Source organism: Falco naumanni, chromosome 15 (genome assembly GCF_017639655.2).
Source record: "Falco naumanni isolate bFalNau1 chromosome 15, bFalNau1.pat, whole genome shotgun sequence".
Classification (NCBI taxonomy): Eukaryota; Metazoa; Chordata; class Aves; order Falconiformes; family Falconidae; genus Falco; species Falco naumanni.
The window spans coordinates 5746672-5763677 of record NC_054068.1 but is presented as its reverse complement, the minus strand read 5'-3'; the positions used below and the strand labels follow the sequence as shown (position 1 = coordinate 5763677).

Below are 17006 nucleotides of genomic sequence, written 5' to 3'. Positions count from 1 at the left end.
ACAACAATAAGTGAGTATCAGAGTGCACAGAACATATTAACAGAGTTAAACAAATGGATGTACTTGCACAAATATGGAAAAAATGACTGTAAATACCTGTCAGCCCCACCACTGTCTGCTTTCCAGGTCATTTCCATTTCTTTTAGGTGCCAAATTAGCAAGGAATGTACGCAAATGTCTGACACTCAATAGGGTTTTAGCACTAAGTTAAGAATATTATTAACTACCTTGCGGAGTAGGCATGGATTTAAGAATGTACCTAATGTTAGGCTTTGCTTCAGTGCTCAGCAGTATCAAATACCCAATTACTGTGCTAGGCTACCACAGCCATTCAGAGTGAATCTAAATGAAGAGGTTGCACTTCATCCGCAGAATAAGCTATTTAAGGCTCTAATGAATCTATCTTATGGTCAGGAAGAAACTAAACCTACATGAAAGTAATTGGCATTCATCAGCTTATAATTCTTTTAATAGCATCTACAAAACCTACAAATACCCACATTGCTTACAAGGATTTTTTTTTTTTTTCTCACAGTCGAACAAGCTTTTAAAAAAGCATAAAATTACAGTTCCACAATACAGAAATGTTAGGTCAGTCTAGACAGCACTGCAGGTCCCGCAGCCTGGCTGGCTAAGGAAGGTAGTCCAGAAAGCAGTGGAACCTCCTGCAGTTTTTCTTCACTTCCTGCCTTGACCTCAGCATTCCTGTTCCTGGCATTATCTGTTAAAGAGTCCTGGGTGCCATCGTGTTTTGTGTGTTGGTTTTGGTTTGTATGTGGAATCTGCATTCAGGCAGGATGGCTGTTCTTTTTAAAAGCAATAGAATTAGAAACAGTTGCAATACTTGTCTGATCTAAGAGCACAGTGCCAGCATAACTGCTCAGGATCTTCTTATAGGAATGAGACCTCCATATGACTTGAGATAAATGATGATTCATGAATTTCTGGGTTTTGTCCCTTCACTTCATCATTCACAATGTCAGCTCCTTTTTCACCCTTCTGCTCTGTTGCTCTAGTATTGTGACTACAGGAAGCAACCTCAGCTGAAGTACCACTGAGCATCTTCTGAGAGATTATGGCTTTTGTATTTTTCCAAGAAGGGTGTGAAGTATCCTTGGGAGTGGCATCTTCCACAGGTGGAAGTACACGTGAAGACTGAAAGATTCAGAGCCATGGGGAGTAAGCACATTGAGCACATTCATCCCTTTATGCCATACAGCTTCTGGATTTTTCACTTCTTCCAGGTCCCAGGTGCAGTGTTCTTTTTATTGACAGGTTCTTCACTGCACCTTGGAACATTTGAAGTTTTAACTGGTTACATATTTCCATTTTAATGCTGTATGTTCTAAGACAGCAGTTAGACTTAATAGGATGGGTGGAAATCTCTTCCTTTTTCTAAAGCTGTCAGCTGTGCCATCTACACTTCACTCACCTTCTCCTTTTGATTGATTTTGTGTGGTCTTGGCTTCTTGACCTGTGTTGTTGACAAGAGATTGCAACTAAGCAAAACTGGCAATTGTTGCAAGTCCCATTTGCCATGCGTTTCCTGGCTTGTTTCCGCAGCTGGAAGCAGGCAGGGAGGGAGGCAGTTTTACCTCGGCCTTGCACCTGGCGATAGGGAAAAGTGTGAAATCTAAACCAAGCCAGAGCATTGTAGGAAGAAATACGTAGAAGGAACAGTGTGTGTGGATGTAACTGGACACTCAGGTATTTGCATTTTCTTATGAGTACAAGGTAAGAAGTCACTGTAATTGCTCACAGACTAAGGGTGCACTGCTGTTAGGGTGTGCAGCGGAGGCCCCCCTCAACTGCAGAAAGGCCCTGGGGCGCCCCTAGAGCCCCCGGGGCGGGCTGGGGGTGCCAGTTCCACCCCACCCCACCACGCCCCCGGCCGAGAGGGACCAGGCTCATCTCCCCGCTGGCGCGGCCCTGGCCACGGGCGGACGCTGCGCCCCCCCCCCCCCCAGTGGCTCGGTGGGCGCTTTTCTCCGCCCCGGGTGTGAACCGTGCTGACGAGAACAAACGCCCCGATCCCAGCAAAAGGATTTCAAAGCGGCCGGACGTGGCGGTTGGCGTTGGCTGACTGCGACCCCTCACACGCGCACCCCCGCCGGCTCCCGCCGCCCCCCGGCCGCGGCGCCCCCGCTGAGGCGCCCCCGCTGCGGCGCGGCTCGGCCTGAGGCGGCGGGGGGCGCCTTCCCGCGCCCAGCGGTTACCGTGGCAACGCGGGGGGCGCGCGGCGGCCTGTGGGGAAATGGCGGGCGAGGCCCGCTGCGGCGGGGGGGCGCCCCCTCAGGGGGTCCCTCCCGAGCCCAGGTTATCCCGTGGGGCCTGGGGTTCGCCTGGCTACGGCGGAGCCTCGTAGGGGGAAGGGGGCCGCCGGGCTGAGACGGCTGGGGTGGGGGGTGGCCGGTGGGGAAGGGCTGGGGTGCGGCGAGGGTCTGTGAATCGTCAGTCTCGGAGCGGGAACGGGGGGGACAACCGGGGGTGCTGGGAGGGGCCGAAGGGCGGGAGCGTCCACACAGGGGCTGAAAAACGTGAATAGGGAGAGGAGCGCGGGTGAGAAAAATGGGTATGAAATGACCAAAACAGAGGGAAAGGGAAGAAAAATGCTGAGAAAGGTGAAGAACCAAACAACAACAACAAAAAGAGGAGACAAACTGATCTTACGATATAAGGAATCCAAATAATCACAGCGAATCGCTGCCTGAACAATAGATCTTTGAATTAAAAAAAAAAATGTAAAAATTACAATCGTGCATACAGTGAGCATATTTTTGTGTCTCAAATCATTAGCACTACTGAGACCGCCTGCATTTGCTAGGAAGTCCTACGGTTATTTTCTAACATACATGAAGAGTGGGACAGAAGCACTCTTAGCAGGATGGGATCTGGGGACGTCCTGAAGTGCATTTATTCAGCTATTTGCATGAAAATCTATGTCAGAAGTTCTAGAACTGGAAGAGTGCCAGCCCTGCTAGTTGTTACTTAATCCTTGGTAAAAACATTCAATCCTTTTAAAAATAGCTGAACTATTTATATAAGAAAAATATTTTAAATGCTCTTTATCATCTTCTCCACAAATGAGATGTATCTGTTCAGTTGGGGTTTTTTTCCCCTTTTCCACTGCAGTCTTAATTGGGTCTTTTTTTAGCTTACACTCTCTCCAGAAGTCTAAGCCAATGACTTAGGAGTCAACAGAGACGGTTAATGCTTTCCTAATAAAATTGTGTGTGAGCTTCGTCATACAGAAGGCAGAATCACAAGGTCATGAACTGAGGTAAACTCTCACAATTCTGTTTTGTTGTTAATGCCGTATCTTCATTTAGATCCTGATACTTAAAAAAACAAAACCAAACCAAAAAACAACCACAAAGCACCCTTTCCAAGTGTCACATCTCTGTTTAGCAGAACTTGCAGCTTTCTGGAAATTATTCACTGATCTTTGACAAATGTCCTTGATACAACTGTGTGAATCACACAACTTTCATCTTAAAGACTGCATATCCTGGTTAGGTAAAGATAAGTTTTGGTACTTTGTTCTTTAACAGACTACTTAATTTTTTTATATATATACACCTCAGGTATATTACCTAATTCTATTACCTGGCATTTCTCTGAGATGTGACTAAAATACAGTGCAAGAAGGTATTTTTAAAGTATAAGCATGCAGAACCAGTGTATCATGCAAGGCTTTACACACTGTCAGTGTAAATACCATTGTCAAATTCATGTAGTCATGTCAGATTATTGAACTCGGGTGATATTCTAGTGTAACACCCACATAACTCATCTGCTTCAGAAGAGCTGCACAAATGAGAGTAGAAGCTGACCTTTCCAATTCACGTACTGAGTCACAACTTCATCTCAAAAGCTGATGTAATCATAATGCACTTTGCCTTTACATCCATTTTATCTTCCTACAGTTCTCATTACTAAAAATAAATCTGTTGTGGAAAGTTAAAGTGGGCATGTGACAGTGGCCACTTTGGATAAGCCCCAGCGCCCAGACACTCCTCCCTATTAATGGTTCCATCGTAGTTCTGCCTAACGCTCCCCAGCACTGGCACCCACTCTCTCCTAGATTACCTGGAGTCAAGGCAATGGGTAAATGCAGCAGAAGAAAGCTCCCAGTTAAATTTCCTGCATTGGTTTTGCATTTTTCTGTGCAAAGCATTTAAATCTCAACAAAAGAGGGGACAAAACATCCCTGTTCAGTTAGTTGGAAATTCTCAGGCATCAAACGGATTTGAAATGCATTTTGGCACAGCAGAAATGTCAGGGTCACTCAGCACTACATAGGCAGAATGAGGCTGTCTAATATTTTTTACGATGTCAGCTGGGAGATGCAGAGACTGGTCTACAAAAATGTTATTAGGAGGAACTGTTATCTTATGATCACGCTATTTAAATCTGCAAAGGTAGAGGAATCTGTAGGAATGGAAACAATGCCTGAGTGCCATTTTCTAAGCCTGTTGACACTAACTGTAATGTAAGACCTGCTTTTCTCACCTTATAATTGAGCAACACTGTATAGCTCTAGAATTTACATTAATGTCTGCTCTATTCCTACTGGCACCTTCAAAATTATCTTGTCATAATAGTAATACTATTTTCAAGGGAAAAGATAATGGGTATTTCTTTAAAGGGGCTAGCTAGGTCAGTACTAATGACTTCGTTATCAGCTTTGGTTTTGACAGTATTATTTAGAAAAGAGCCTTGGATAATGTCCTTAATATAGCACTATAAATGAACAGTCAGATTAGACTTCTAAACTTACGTGTTCAAAATTTTGTGAACTAAATTAAGATGGAGAGGGGGGGTGTGTATGGATGCCTACCACTGCATATATTAAGCCATAGTTTCTGTATGTGTGATAGCGCTTGCTCGTTTCTAAGGATTGAAGCATTTGCTGTGTACAAATATTTATAGCAGGCAAAACCAAAAGAACTTCCTTTTACAAGTGGTGTCTGATGCTTCCCATTTTGAACTCGTACCACAGTTTCCACATCACAGAAGGATGCACAAGGCTGCAGGCTATTCGAGGAAATGTCTGAGTGTGTTTGTTAAATTTCAGTGCTTGGAACTTTCATTTACTATCTCCATCTTAAATTCATCAGAGGCACAAGACCAGTCTAGTAATAAGGACACCCTCAGAAGTGAAAGGGTAACAGTTCCCACAGCTTCACCCCTGGCAAGTGAGCAAGAGAGTAAAAAGCAAGCATCAGCCTACTTCCTATGGTAGATTCAGTGAGACATGTGGGAATGTTCAGATCAAGAGAAAGAAAGTGAGAAATACCTTTGCTAAAGGTTCTGGCGGAGTTTACATGGTGACAGGGCTCAACGAAGGCAAGGCTGAGGTGTCCCCCATGTGTACCAGAACTTGAGGTGTCTGAGGGAAAATGCAGGTGAACGTGTGAGCACCTCCAGGATTAGCTGGTGAGTTGGTGTTTTGCTGATTTAAGTACCGTTGATTTCTGATTTTTTAAAAGCCTGTAAGTGGCTTTCTTCTACTATATTCCAGAAGGATTGCCTGTAAAGTTATTTACAGTGAGCATGCTCTTATAAAGTCTCTTTCTACCCTGTTCTCCACTCCTGACATGCCCATACAGTATTCTTGCTCTCTTGCAAGGCTGAAGAGCCATCAGGTTTTACCTGATGATGACAAGAGCTGAACTCAGCTGAAATTACTGAACTTTGTTCAATCAGTTTACATGGGTGTTCATCTGCATCTAATGTTGCCTTGACCTGGCTGGTCCAAAGCTTATTGTGTTGGTTTGGGTTTTTTTTCTTTCTTATCACAGGATTATCTCACGTTTTGTGCCAGTCTTGGGTTTACTGACTTTGGGGAACCTGTATTTAGACCTCAGTTACATGAACTACATCACCTACAATCACCAGTGAAGAAAGGAGTTGGGTTTTTTTTTGTTCCGTGAAATATTACCAAGGCTGTGGGAGAAAAGAGGTGGCCCGAAAAAGCCCCAAAGCAAGAGTATTACACAAGTTTATGATAAGAAGTTAGGCAACTAAAATTACCAGAAGAGGGGAAGTTCAACTCTACTAAAGCACCCTGACTGTGTAAGGTCGTGTTCCCTGTATACACCATAAAGACACATCCAGAACTGACTGAATATATAATCAGGTTTAAACCAGTTTAGTTTATTAGTTCTGACAGTCACACAATAGTTTAAAAATGCAAGGATCTTCCATATTAAAGTAAAAAAATAAAATTCTTACTGTTCACTGGTTTTAAAGTGAAATTAACATCAGCAAAAACAAGTGTTAATTCCTTAGAAAACTGTCATCATGACAGATAGAAATTACTAAAAAATAATTCAAAAGCATGTAGCCTTAAAGCCCGTTTGAACAATTTTTTGGCTCTGTTCTTTTTCTCCCCCAAATTAGCATGAGTTGACAAGACCCAAACATGAGTTCGTGTTATTTTCCTGACATACTTATTTTTGGGAGGGAAGCACGGGAAAGAGGCCTAACGAATCTTTCCCATAGTGTGCGTTAAAGGACAAGTGAGACAATTTTAAGATCCTGGGCTAATGAATTCAGATGTAATTCCTTACATTATTACTCTTTGATTTTTCAAAGCCTATGATCATTCTGCAAATGTAAGACAATGACACGACAAATCATCTGGAAGTATAATGGTGTCAAATTTAACACTCATGGGCATAATTTTTCATGCCCTGTTTATGAGCCATCTGTCATTAAAAAGATTTGGAACCCTGCAGCAATAACCTAGGAGTTATTTTCATACTTATTAATAAAGGAGTTAAAGCTGATGGTTCTAATATGAGACAGTGGGGAACTTTACCCCGTGTTCTGGTGGCTTTTTTTTTTTTTTTTAACTCTTGGTCCTTATCGGGTTTTCTTGTCCCACTCTTAATCTCATCAGCCGCATTTCCACTGCCAAGACTTTCAAAGGAACGCCAAGTGCTGCAGGTGAAACAATGAAGGTGTAAAATCTCCTGCTCAGAAGCTAAATCAGAATCACATGTCAACACAGTTCAGGCTCAGTCTCCGGCAGGACGGCGGGATCACTGTTTTTAATGCAATTTACTAATTAAAAACGAGTACCAGATTACGGAAAGTCTCGAATGAAGCGGCTTACTAAAATAGTGTTTTAGCTCCTTGAACTGGCTGCAACCAGTCTGCTTTTCATTAAACTATAATTAATTCAAATATCGCTCGGCAATTAGTAAACGCTCTCCTGCGAAGAACAAACGCGGTCTGTGTTTCATAACCAGCCCTCCGTGTTTAGACCGGAGCCGCTTTTACTACCGATGGCAATCTGTAGGAGGGCTGCGGCAGGTGTATTTTATTCAGCAGATGCACTGTAAACGCATTACAGCAGATTAGCTGGATTTCTTCCTTTAAATGTACACTGCGAGATCCAACTTGCAAGCCAGCTGTTTCTTACCGGCCCGTTTAATCTCCCCGAGCCCGGCTTTGCTCCTTCCTTTAGCAGCTATTTCTGTAACGGATCGGACGAGCGAGCGCGCCGCTATGAATTTTAATGCTTCCACCGGGGAATCCCTCCCGCCTCCTCTTTTCGGCTGAGATCCTCGAGGAAAGACCCAGAACATCAGCGAGGAGGAGGAGGCGGAGGAGGATGAGAGGGCCGGCGTAGGCGCGGTATTGGGGGAGCCGGCGGGAGAGGGGGGCCGGCAGCCGGGGGTGTAACGGGAAGGTGGCGGGGCCGCCAGCGAGGCGGGCGGGGAGCGCGGAGCTATGGGGGAGGAAGGATGACTCGGGGCGTATTTCGCTGCCTGACCCCGGCACGTCAGCAGCGGCGGCAGCCGGAGCGCCGCGGTCCCGCCGCCCGCGGACACATGCACCCGCCGGCATCCGCCAGGGCCGGCCGCGACGGGGACGCGCCGAGGTGACCGCTCTGCCCCTGGGTGCGGGCGAAGGCGAGAGGCAGAGCCCGCGGCCCGGGCGCTAGACCGCCCCGCCAGCCGCACGCCGCGGCCCGAGAGGAGGAGCGCCGGCCGGCCGGGACGCAGCGGGGCGGCGGGCCCCGGGTCGTGCGCCAGCCGCCGTCACGGCCGCCGGTCCCCCCATGGATAAGGCGGGCTCGCTGCACACCTCGGTGCCGGCGCCGCCGCCCCGGCTCTACCTGCCGCGCAACTTCAGCTGCAGCGCCTGCCTGTATGGCAGCCTGGCCGACCAGTGCAAGGGGGGCTGCAGCCCCGACGGCGACGCTGCGCCCCCGCCCGTGGTGCGGGAAGCGGCGGGCGAGAAGCCGCCGCCGCCGCCCCGCGGCCGGGAGCCCTCGCTGCCCGCCGTGCCGCCTAGCCCCACGCAGCGCCGCCGCGCCAAGTCGCTGCCCACGCCCGGCGACCGCAGCCTGCGGCCGGCGCTGCAGCAGAGCCCGTCTCGCCGCAAGACGGTGCGGTTCGCCGACTCGCTCGGCCTGGAGCTCACCTCCGTGCGCCACTTCTGCGAGGCCGACCTGCCGCAGGTGCCGCCGCCCGCCCCGCCGCCGCCGCGCACCGCCGACCTCTTCAAGACCAGGAAGCCGCCGGCGCTGGGCGAGCTGGAGCCGGTGCTGTTCGGGCCGCCGCCGCCGCTGCTGGAGCCGCTCTTCCCGCCGCAGCCCGGCGCCAGTCCCGGCTTCGCGGAGCGGGTGCGGCAGCACAAGGTGAGGCTGGAGTGGGTGCGGGCCGAGCCGGCGGGGCTGCGCGGCGCCGTGCGCGTCCTCAACCTGGCCTACGAGAAGGCCGTGTCGGTGCGCTACACGCTCAACGGCTGGGCCAGCTGCGCCGAGGTCCCCGCCGCCTACCAGCCGGCCGGGCCGGCGGACGGCCTCACCGACCGCTTCGCCTTCCTCCTGCCCTTGGGTGCCGCCGCCGCCGAGGCCACGCTGGAGTTCGCCGTCCGCTACCGCGTCGCCGGCGCCGAGTACTGGGACAACAACGAGGGTACGAACTACCGGCTGCGCGGCCGGCAGCGCGGCCCGCCCGCCGGCGGCCTCCCGCAGGACCCCGACAGCACCGCCTGGGTCCACTTCATCTGAGGCGGGGGGCGCGGAGCCCGGCGGGCCGGGGGCGCCCCCTCAGGGCAGGGCTCGGCGCCCCCCGCCGCCCTGCCCGCCCGGGGGTCTGCGGCCCCCCAGCCGCCTCTCTGTAAGTCGCCGGCGGGTGTGCTCCCCAGCCCTGTTTACAGACGATAATTTATATGCTCTCCTTCAGTCGCGGGGTGGGGGGGCCCTGCCGGCCGGGACGGGGGGCGCCGTGGCTACTCTCGCCGCCCGGGGCCGCAGGGCTGCCTGGTCACCCCACAGGTGCGAGCCGGCGGCTCCCGGGGGCCGGAGGTTGGGATCGGCTGCTGTCACCCCCGCGGGGCCGGCCGCGGTGACACGGAGGGCAGTGTCACAGGGCAGCCGCCCTGCCGTCCTGCTCCGCTAATCCCGCTTAAGCAAAGCCAGGCCCGGCGGGGCCGCGCCCGGCCCGCAGCCGCGCCGCCTCCCGCTAATTGCCCCGCGGGGCGACGGGCCTGGCAGGGCCGGGGCCAGCGGCACGCAGCGGGTTTGGACCCAAAGAGCCACGAGTACAGGTGCCACCAGGCATACCTGTGTTCCATCGTGCTGTCGCAAATGGTGGATCGGTTCGAACAGAATTTTTTTTAAAAATTTGAACCCTCTTTCAGGTGTCTAAACATCTTTAGAAAAGCAAAATAATGTCGCATGCTCATAGGAATGCGAGCCACTGAGAGGTTTTAAAAAGCAAGTGTTCCGTTTTAAAATTCACCTGGTATGTTGTCGTAAAGGTTTGTCAGGATCTGATGTTTGTGTCGGCAGGGTGGGGCCCGTAAAGCTGCTTGTGTCAGGTCAGCAGGAAAGTCGTGGAACATGCACCAGAGGAACTAGAGATGGCAAGAGCTGAATCCATAATTCTAGTCTGCATCCCAAGCAACGCTTCCAGTTTTATTCCTGTTAACAGTTTAATTGCGTCTCTCATGCTAAGGTATCAGTGCAGGAGCCTGCTTTCTGAAAAACAAAATGCTTCAAAGTTTTCATCGTAACTTCAGTGACAGATTTCACAAAACTGGCTAAATTTAGTCAGACAAACTGCAAAAAGTTGTAGCTTGCCGTAGAAAAATACATCAACAAAAATTACAGAGCATCCTGACTTCTGCCTTCAAAAGTATATTTTAAATTACATTAACAGTAAACGTAGTCTTTTCCTTTTCAAACTTGCTTTTTAGGATTTCAGCTAAATACAGGTGCTGGTGCCAAATCTGGGTATTGATTTTCCAGGATCTAGGTGTGTATGTGTTTGCAAGTGAGGGACCTCTACGAATATGACTTCTAAGAATGGTACAACCGATGTCAGTGTCATCATCTGCTTATGAAGGACTGTAAGATCAGGCCTTTGACGTTTTGGATCTTTGGTAGATTGTTTAGGAATGGAGTGTGTTTAACTGCATTTTTCCAGGTAACCCTCAAAAGGGTGAAGTGTCCCAAGCAGCTTGAGTAATGTCGAGTTCATGGAACCTTTTCACTTTGGTGGGAATTGAGAGCACTTTTGTCTCCTGAGGGTCTGGTTCAGTCGGAATAATTAAACTTATAAATTCGAGGGGGGAGGGAAGTCTGGAAACTTGATGGAAAAAGAGTATTTCATTTAATTTCTCTAGATTACTGTTTCTGATTTAATAGAAACAATAGAAAGACTTCTCCTGTAGTATTGGTAACTTGGTTTTTATTTCTCAGACAGTTTTCTAATCCCCATGTCTTTAATAGAAACAGAATATAAATGAAATTTACTGTCATCTACTGAGGATTTCACATTTTAGAGTATCAAGGCCCAAATCTTCTAATACAGTAATCCTCTGTATTGCTAGGACACATTTATAAAGCTACAATTGCAGAATTAGGGTCTTAAAATGTGATAATTAAAGCATGTTAAGTGGTGTATTTGGTAAAGAAAGCCCAAGTGTCTTTTAGTTAAACTTATTCTTTTTATAAGAGCCTTAATACTGGAGAGAAGGAAAAAGACTTGTCTCCATTTGAAAGCACTTTGAAATCTGGTGGAAATATAGCCAAACACCTTTTTATGTATGTGTTAAGCTTTCAGAAACATTTTTTTGCTTGGCCTTTTTTACCCGAATAGCGAACCAACAGCTGTTACAGAGAGTGATGAAAAGGCTTGGAGAAAAAATATAGTTTCTATGCATTTTAAACTAACTGATACTGCAACTTTGCTTATAAAGACTTCACAGGATTTCCTGTTTGCTGTTTTAATGGCTTTAGAAGCACAAATGGTGCTAAAACCATTTTTAACAGTGAATAACTGTAGAACTTCTTTTCCAGTGAATGGCAATGCTTATTGCTGTTTGATTTATGCAGCATCTGCGGGTCTCTAGTCATTAAAAAAACTTCTTATAGCATCTGTGGCTTAAACTCTTTAAATCTGGAATACCTAAATGGATGTACATGCATCAAGTACGCTAGCAAGTTGTTGTAATTACCTTTCTGGTTGTTTTTTTGATCATGACTAAGGTGAAATTACTGTTGCTCTCAGTTGAAATTCTGTAGGTAGAATTGGGCTATGGCTTTATAATACTGTTCATATATTATTGCTCTTTTATTTGTGGCCCCTTTCATCAAACACGAATCTGAATATTAAAACTTTTGAGGATGTAGCATACCAGAAGAATGTTTTGAAAAACAGAGTCTCCTGAGCTTTCAAGCAGTTAAGCCTGTCCTCAGCACTAAATTTGGTAGGCTTGAACTTGATCACAGGTTATTGATGAGATATGTGCAAGTCCAGTAAAAGACACGGTCTTCTAGAAGCATTTATAAACACCTACTTTTTAAAGCCTGGAAAGGTAAGGTTGTGGCCAGTCAGCTTTGACTAGAGAATGCTAGTGATGAAATCTAGTGGAAGAGGTTTGAGGTGTTTTAATAGAAATCTATCAGCGGTATATGCCAAAGCTCTGCTATGTTGATTACACTTTTTCACTAATATCACATTAATTTATCTCCAAGCAAGATGTATCTAGATCTCCAAAAACATCTCTAGTTGCAATGACTATAAGTATTCTTTCCACTGGCAGCCTTTGTATACGGTTTCCAATCCTTTAGAGTTCAATCTGATGCCATCTATGTGTGGCATGCTAGAAGCATTGTGATTAAAAAAAAAAAAAAAAAAAAAAAGGCGATGGAATAAAAATCCCAAATAGTTATTATGTAATATTTACATAAATTATGACTTTGAGGAGAAAGACCTGTGTTGAAGAGGATAATTTTCAAGTTGGCGGGACATCAATCATTTCAATGGGAGCAGGAACAAAACAACTTCTTAAAATCACATGTCTAAAGAACACAGTTCCACAAAATGAACTTTCAGAGGCAAAGTAAAATATTTTTAAATTTTCAAGCCAACTTTTTTTCTGGGGAAAAAAAAAATGTCAGCTGTTTGTATTTTTATTCGCATGAATAGAGCCCATGCCACCTTCCTTTCCAAGTGATACTAGAATGGTTTAGGCAAGACAATAATACTTAGGTCGTGTACTTCACTTTTAAATCAATTACTCATTGCTTATGTCTCTGCAGATGTAAAAGCGTACCTGTCATTTATTGTGTAAGGTTGTAGCTTTATGAAATGTGCCATGTTATTTTATGTGCACTATAATGATACTTTATACAGTGAGTCAAATTGTAGTGTATGTCTGATATACGTTGGTGTTTGCCGCTTCACCCTTAAACTGGTAGATCTTTTGCATGGGGTTATATGCCTTTCATGGCAATATTCTTGAAATCTACCCTAATTATTAGAAATCCTAAACGGAATCGGAACTATCAAGTGACTGTAAATGGAATTTCAGCTAGCTAAACGTATTACTATTTATTAGCATTAAATCAGTAACTGAAACTGTCATACGTATTTTCAATATATGTACATAATTTCAGGTAAATTTTTTTTCTCCTCTTGCCATTCACAAGTAACTTTTTAATGTAAATATGTGTGCCTGGGTATCTCGGTGAAGAACAGAATAAGTGCACACTCTTTGTTGTTTCAGCATATGTGAGGGGAAAATGTATCACTTGAATGAACAAATGTCTGTTCATGCATAAGCATGATCTCTTTATGGATACATGAAACCTTTTTCCATACCGCCGACAGGCAAGCATCTGCTAATTCTATATTTTAATGTAAAGTAACTTACAGAAATATCAGAATCTGCTTTTTAGCATGTCATTAAATATATATTGAAATTTTTATGTGCCTTTCAACATTTCTTAGGAAGAAATCCCATGTGTTCCTTAGCTCTCTCACCAAAAGTCCAATAATGGCTTTGTCATTAATATGAAATTTATACTAAAAATAATCAATTCTAATTCCTGATACACTTACAGCTGTGCCAGGAATTCTGTGTCTGTAGCAACCAGAAGAATTTGGTAATATTTTCTCATGTTACAGTGAAAGAATTTGCAGTCAGAAATATGTCTTCCTGCTAGACCTCAACATTTATGTAGTTAAGTAAAAAACAAACAAACAAAAAAAACCCCACCAACCAAACAACTGTGACTATAGTTAATATAACAAAATATATTTATTGTACATATTCACCTCTTACACAGATATTCTATATATATATTCTATCTGAAACCAGAAGTTCTAGTTTTTTATGAAATCTATTTGTGGAGACATAGTCTTTTCAGCTTCTATTGTTATTTATCTGAATCTGCATAATATATATCGTTAAAACTTTTGGATGGATTTAATGTGTCTGCACGGTTTGTATCATGAGAGAAAAGTGCTTACTGTAAGGAATATCTGAAGAAAATGACTTTTACCTTCCAATTATACTGCATGGCTTTTTGGCAAATCATCAGTAATTCAGTTTCCTATATGCACTTTATGTGTACGTGTTCTGGATATATGAAAGGATTACTTGCTGAAATGAAAATATTTTTGAGCACTGAAATTAAGCTTTTTCAAACATAGTTTAAGTCAATTTTGCTGTAAAATAAAACCCCCTAGCCTTATGTAGGGCTGATCCGTATTTTTTTAAAATGAAAAATGGTGACATTTCAAAATGAAACATGTTCAGGGAAACATAGCTGTTTAAGTGGGAAGGTTTTCTCACGTTCAGCTTGTATGAGAGGATTGCCCTATAATAGCTAAGTGGTAAGAGAACTTCCTTAAATCAGTGTATGGACTCGAATGTAGATCTTCCATATCAAAGAGAATACTGAGCTGTTAAACTATTGGCTGTTGGTTGGACTCTTTTTTTATCCACCTTATAAACATGACACTTAAATTATTTTACAGAGAGGATTTTTGACCCTGAATTTCCCCATCTTGTACGAATATCCTCTTCATTCACCTATCTTGGCTTTTGTTTAAGCTTTTCATTATTGAGAAAGGTCTGATGTTATTTTTATGCAACATAGAATGCTTATTTTATATTATGTGTTTCGGGAAGAAGGCAGAAAAACTCTTCAATTTTAGTTTTTTAATATTAAACAATAGCATGCAGAATAAAAATGTGCTTGAAATAACACATGCACTAGCAATTCCAAAGAATATAGCTAAGAAAAATGTCAAATATGAGATGAGATGTGCTTTTTTTAAAAAACATATGTACTTTGATCTAGTAAAGCAGGGAGAAAGTCCTAATCTCCAGTGCAAGTGTATTAATACCAGGGATTTCCTTCTATGCAATATAATGGTGCACTTGGTTTATTTTTAGGAATTAATTTGATTGGTATAGTTGGTGTATTGGTGTGTTGTGTATAGAATATTCTGTTAGAAGTGTTGTTAAGGAAGCTGTATGTCTTAAATAGTGTTGTATCTTTAGGCTGTTTTTTGTCCAATCTGACTTCACTAAATCATAATCATACTCCTTTGAATAACAGTAACAAGACAATATTTCATGAAGTGGCATAATGAAGTCTCACACATTATACTTTATTTTTTATCACCTTCTAGGACAAAAAGTTTGTGTTACTGTTGTGAGTTTTAAAATTTTTGTATTCCTGTATCTTAAAAATAAGCCAAATTGTATTATACTTTTAAATTCCAAGAGATAATATATATGTTTTTAAAGCTGATAAAAAGTAGTAAAACTCAAATTGGTTGGGATTACTCATAAATCCAGTTCCTGAACTCTGGTGTATCAAACATTTATGTACATCCTGTAACACCTTCGTGGAGGTGCACCCTGACGTGGAGTTCACGCATTTTAAGGCTGGTACAAAATGAGCTCTACTAGGGTGCAAAACCTGTCTACATCTGGACGTGAGTCCATGTTGTAATGGAGGAAAACTGACTGCTGTGACAGAAAATCACTGGTTTTGGAATGGCTTAAACCAATTAACTCCTCCCTTACAGCGTTACACAATTTCTCTCTGTAATGGAGATGCTGTCTGTTGAAGGCAGCGTTCTTTAACATGCAAGTTTTTATTACTGTTTCTTTGATTTACCTTGGATTTGTTTAAAAAGAAGGAAAAAAAAAAAAGTTGTTTCTTATGTACTTAACTAGTAAATTACTTTTGGGTTTTGTTGTAGTTTCTTCTGCAGTGTTTATATTTCACCAGGTAATATTTGTTAGTAATGTTTGTTTCTAATGTTTGTACAAGTAATCTAATATCACCAAAAGTTCAAAATCAACGTTTTCTAATAATGCCTTGTAATTTACCTAGCCTTACAGTATTTCAGACAATTTTCCACCAAAACCGCATCTAGTCACTGGTTGTCACAATTATGGAAAAATATATATTTATAAACCTGTAGCTTCTCGTTGTCATTAAAGATTAATGATACAAATTATGAGCACATGGTGAATATAAACGTCTTTATTTTTTTAACTGACAAACCTTGAGTTGTTTTCTGTGAAGAATGAAACAGCTATGTTCCAGTTCATCCCTAGTGCGTGTATGAAGACACGTTGGGATGGACCTGCACCTCTGAAGACAAATACCTAATATTTGGGCCAGATTTTCCAGCCAGCTTGTCTTCAGGCAGTCTGCATTACGGGTGCCCTCAGTGGAAGCTGCAGTATACCGAGTGATGCTGGCAATCTGATCTTCTGAAGGGTGACCATCTTTCAAGAAGATAGGATGAGATTAGCGGCGTACGTGAATGTACGTAGCTGTTTTTATAGTCTTGTGTTGGTAACGCAGTTTCAGATGTAGTTTTGCAGTCTGTAGTTTAGAAGGGGATGCCTGTCCTTCAGCTGTTCGTGGCTTTACTCTTTCCTGGCTCTGCATCGTTACGTTTGCTAGTAACAGTTGAAACAGTCTCCAAATGCGATTCAACATTTAGCTGCCCAAAAAGCCTGCGTGATGTGCTAGAAAGCACAGAGTCACCAGTCTTTCAGGAGAGGAGGGAGTGGCTTTCATAGAGGGGAGAGATGAGGTATGTGAAAAGAAGGGTGATTTTTATTTTGAAAAAAAAAAGTTTAAATTTTTCAATGCTGAAGGACTAGGAGGAACGTTCCTAAGCCTGTGTGTGTTCAGCAGTAAGTGCAGTCAAGCTGTTTCTTTAACCAGCACTTGGCTTTTCCTCCAGTGGTGACGCAGAATTGAGGCTATCTAGGTATTAGCTAAATTATTCATACGGACTCCTCCATATATTCTTCCTCTGTTAATTGCTGAGTTCAAAATATGTGTTTCTTGCATAGTTATAATGTTCTAGTTTTCTTAGCCTTTCACTGTAGGCAGCATCTTATCTTACAACGTCAGAAACAGCTTTCACTTTTTCTTTAACACTTTTTAATCCTCTTTTATAATACAGATAAAAGCCATATAGCCATAAGGAGAAAAAATGTTATGTGTTTGTTCTCATGTAATTAGAACAATTTATTTTTCTATACTCTTTCAGAAACATCTGCTTAGCTGTCTCATTATTGTTAATAGTAATAATATTTCCATGTGGTTTTTTTTAAAGGGCAAAGTAATTAAAATGTAGCCCCAGATTTCAGGTTTTTTTTTCCCCAGAAGCAATGTGTTCTGGTTTAATGTTTATCTAATCTTTTTGTTC

The 17006-nt window shown here is 43.8% G+C and overlaps 1 protein-coding gene across 1 annotated transcript; it reads left to right on the top strand.

The window, feature by feature from the left end:
• The first annotated feature begins 8035 nt into the window (after positions 1 to 8035).
• LOC121097925 (protein phosphatase 1 regulatory subunit 3E-like) lies at positions 8036 to 15794 on the top strand. The gene has a single exon (XM_040615361.1). It carries the CDS (start codon positions 8075 to 8077, stop codon positions 9029 to 9031), a length of 957 nt encoding a protein of 318 aa, XP_040471295.1. The 5' UTR covers positions 8036 to 8074; the 3' UTR covers positions 9032 to 15794.
• Positions 15795 to 17006: the final 1212 nt, after the last annotated feature.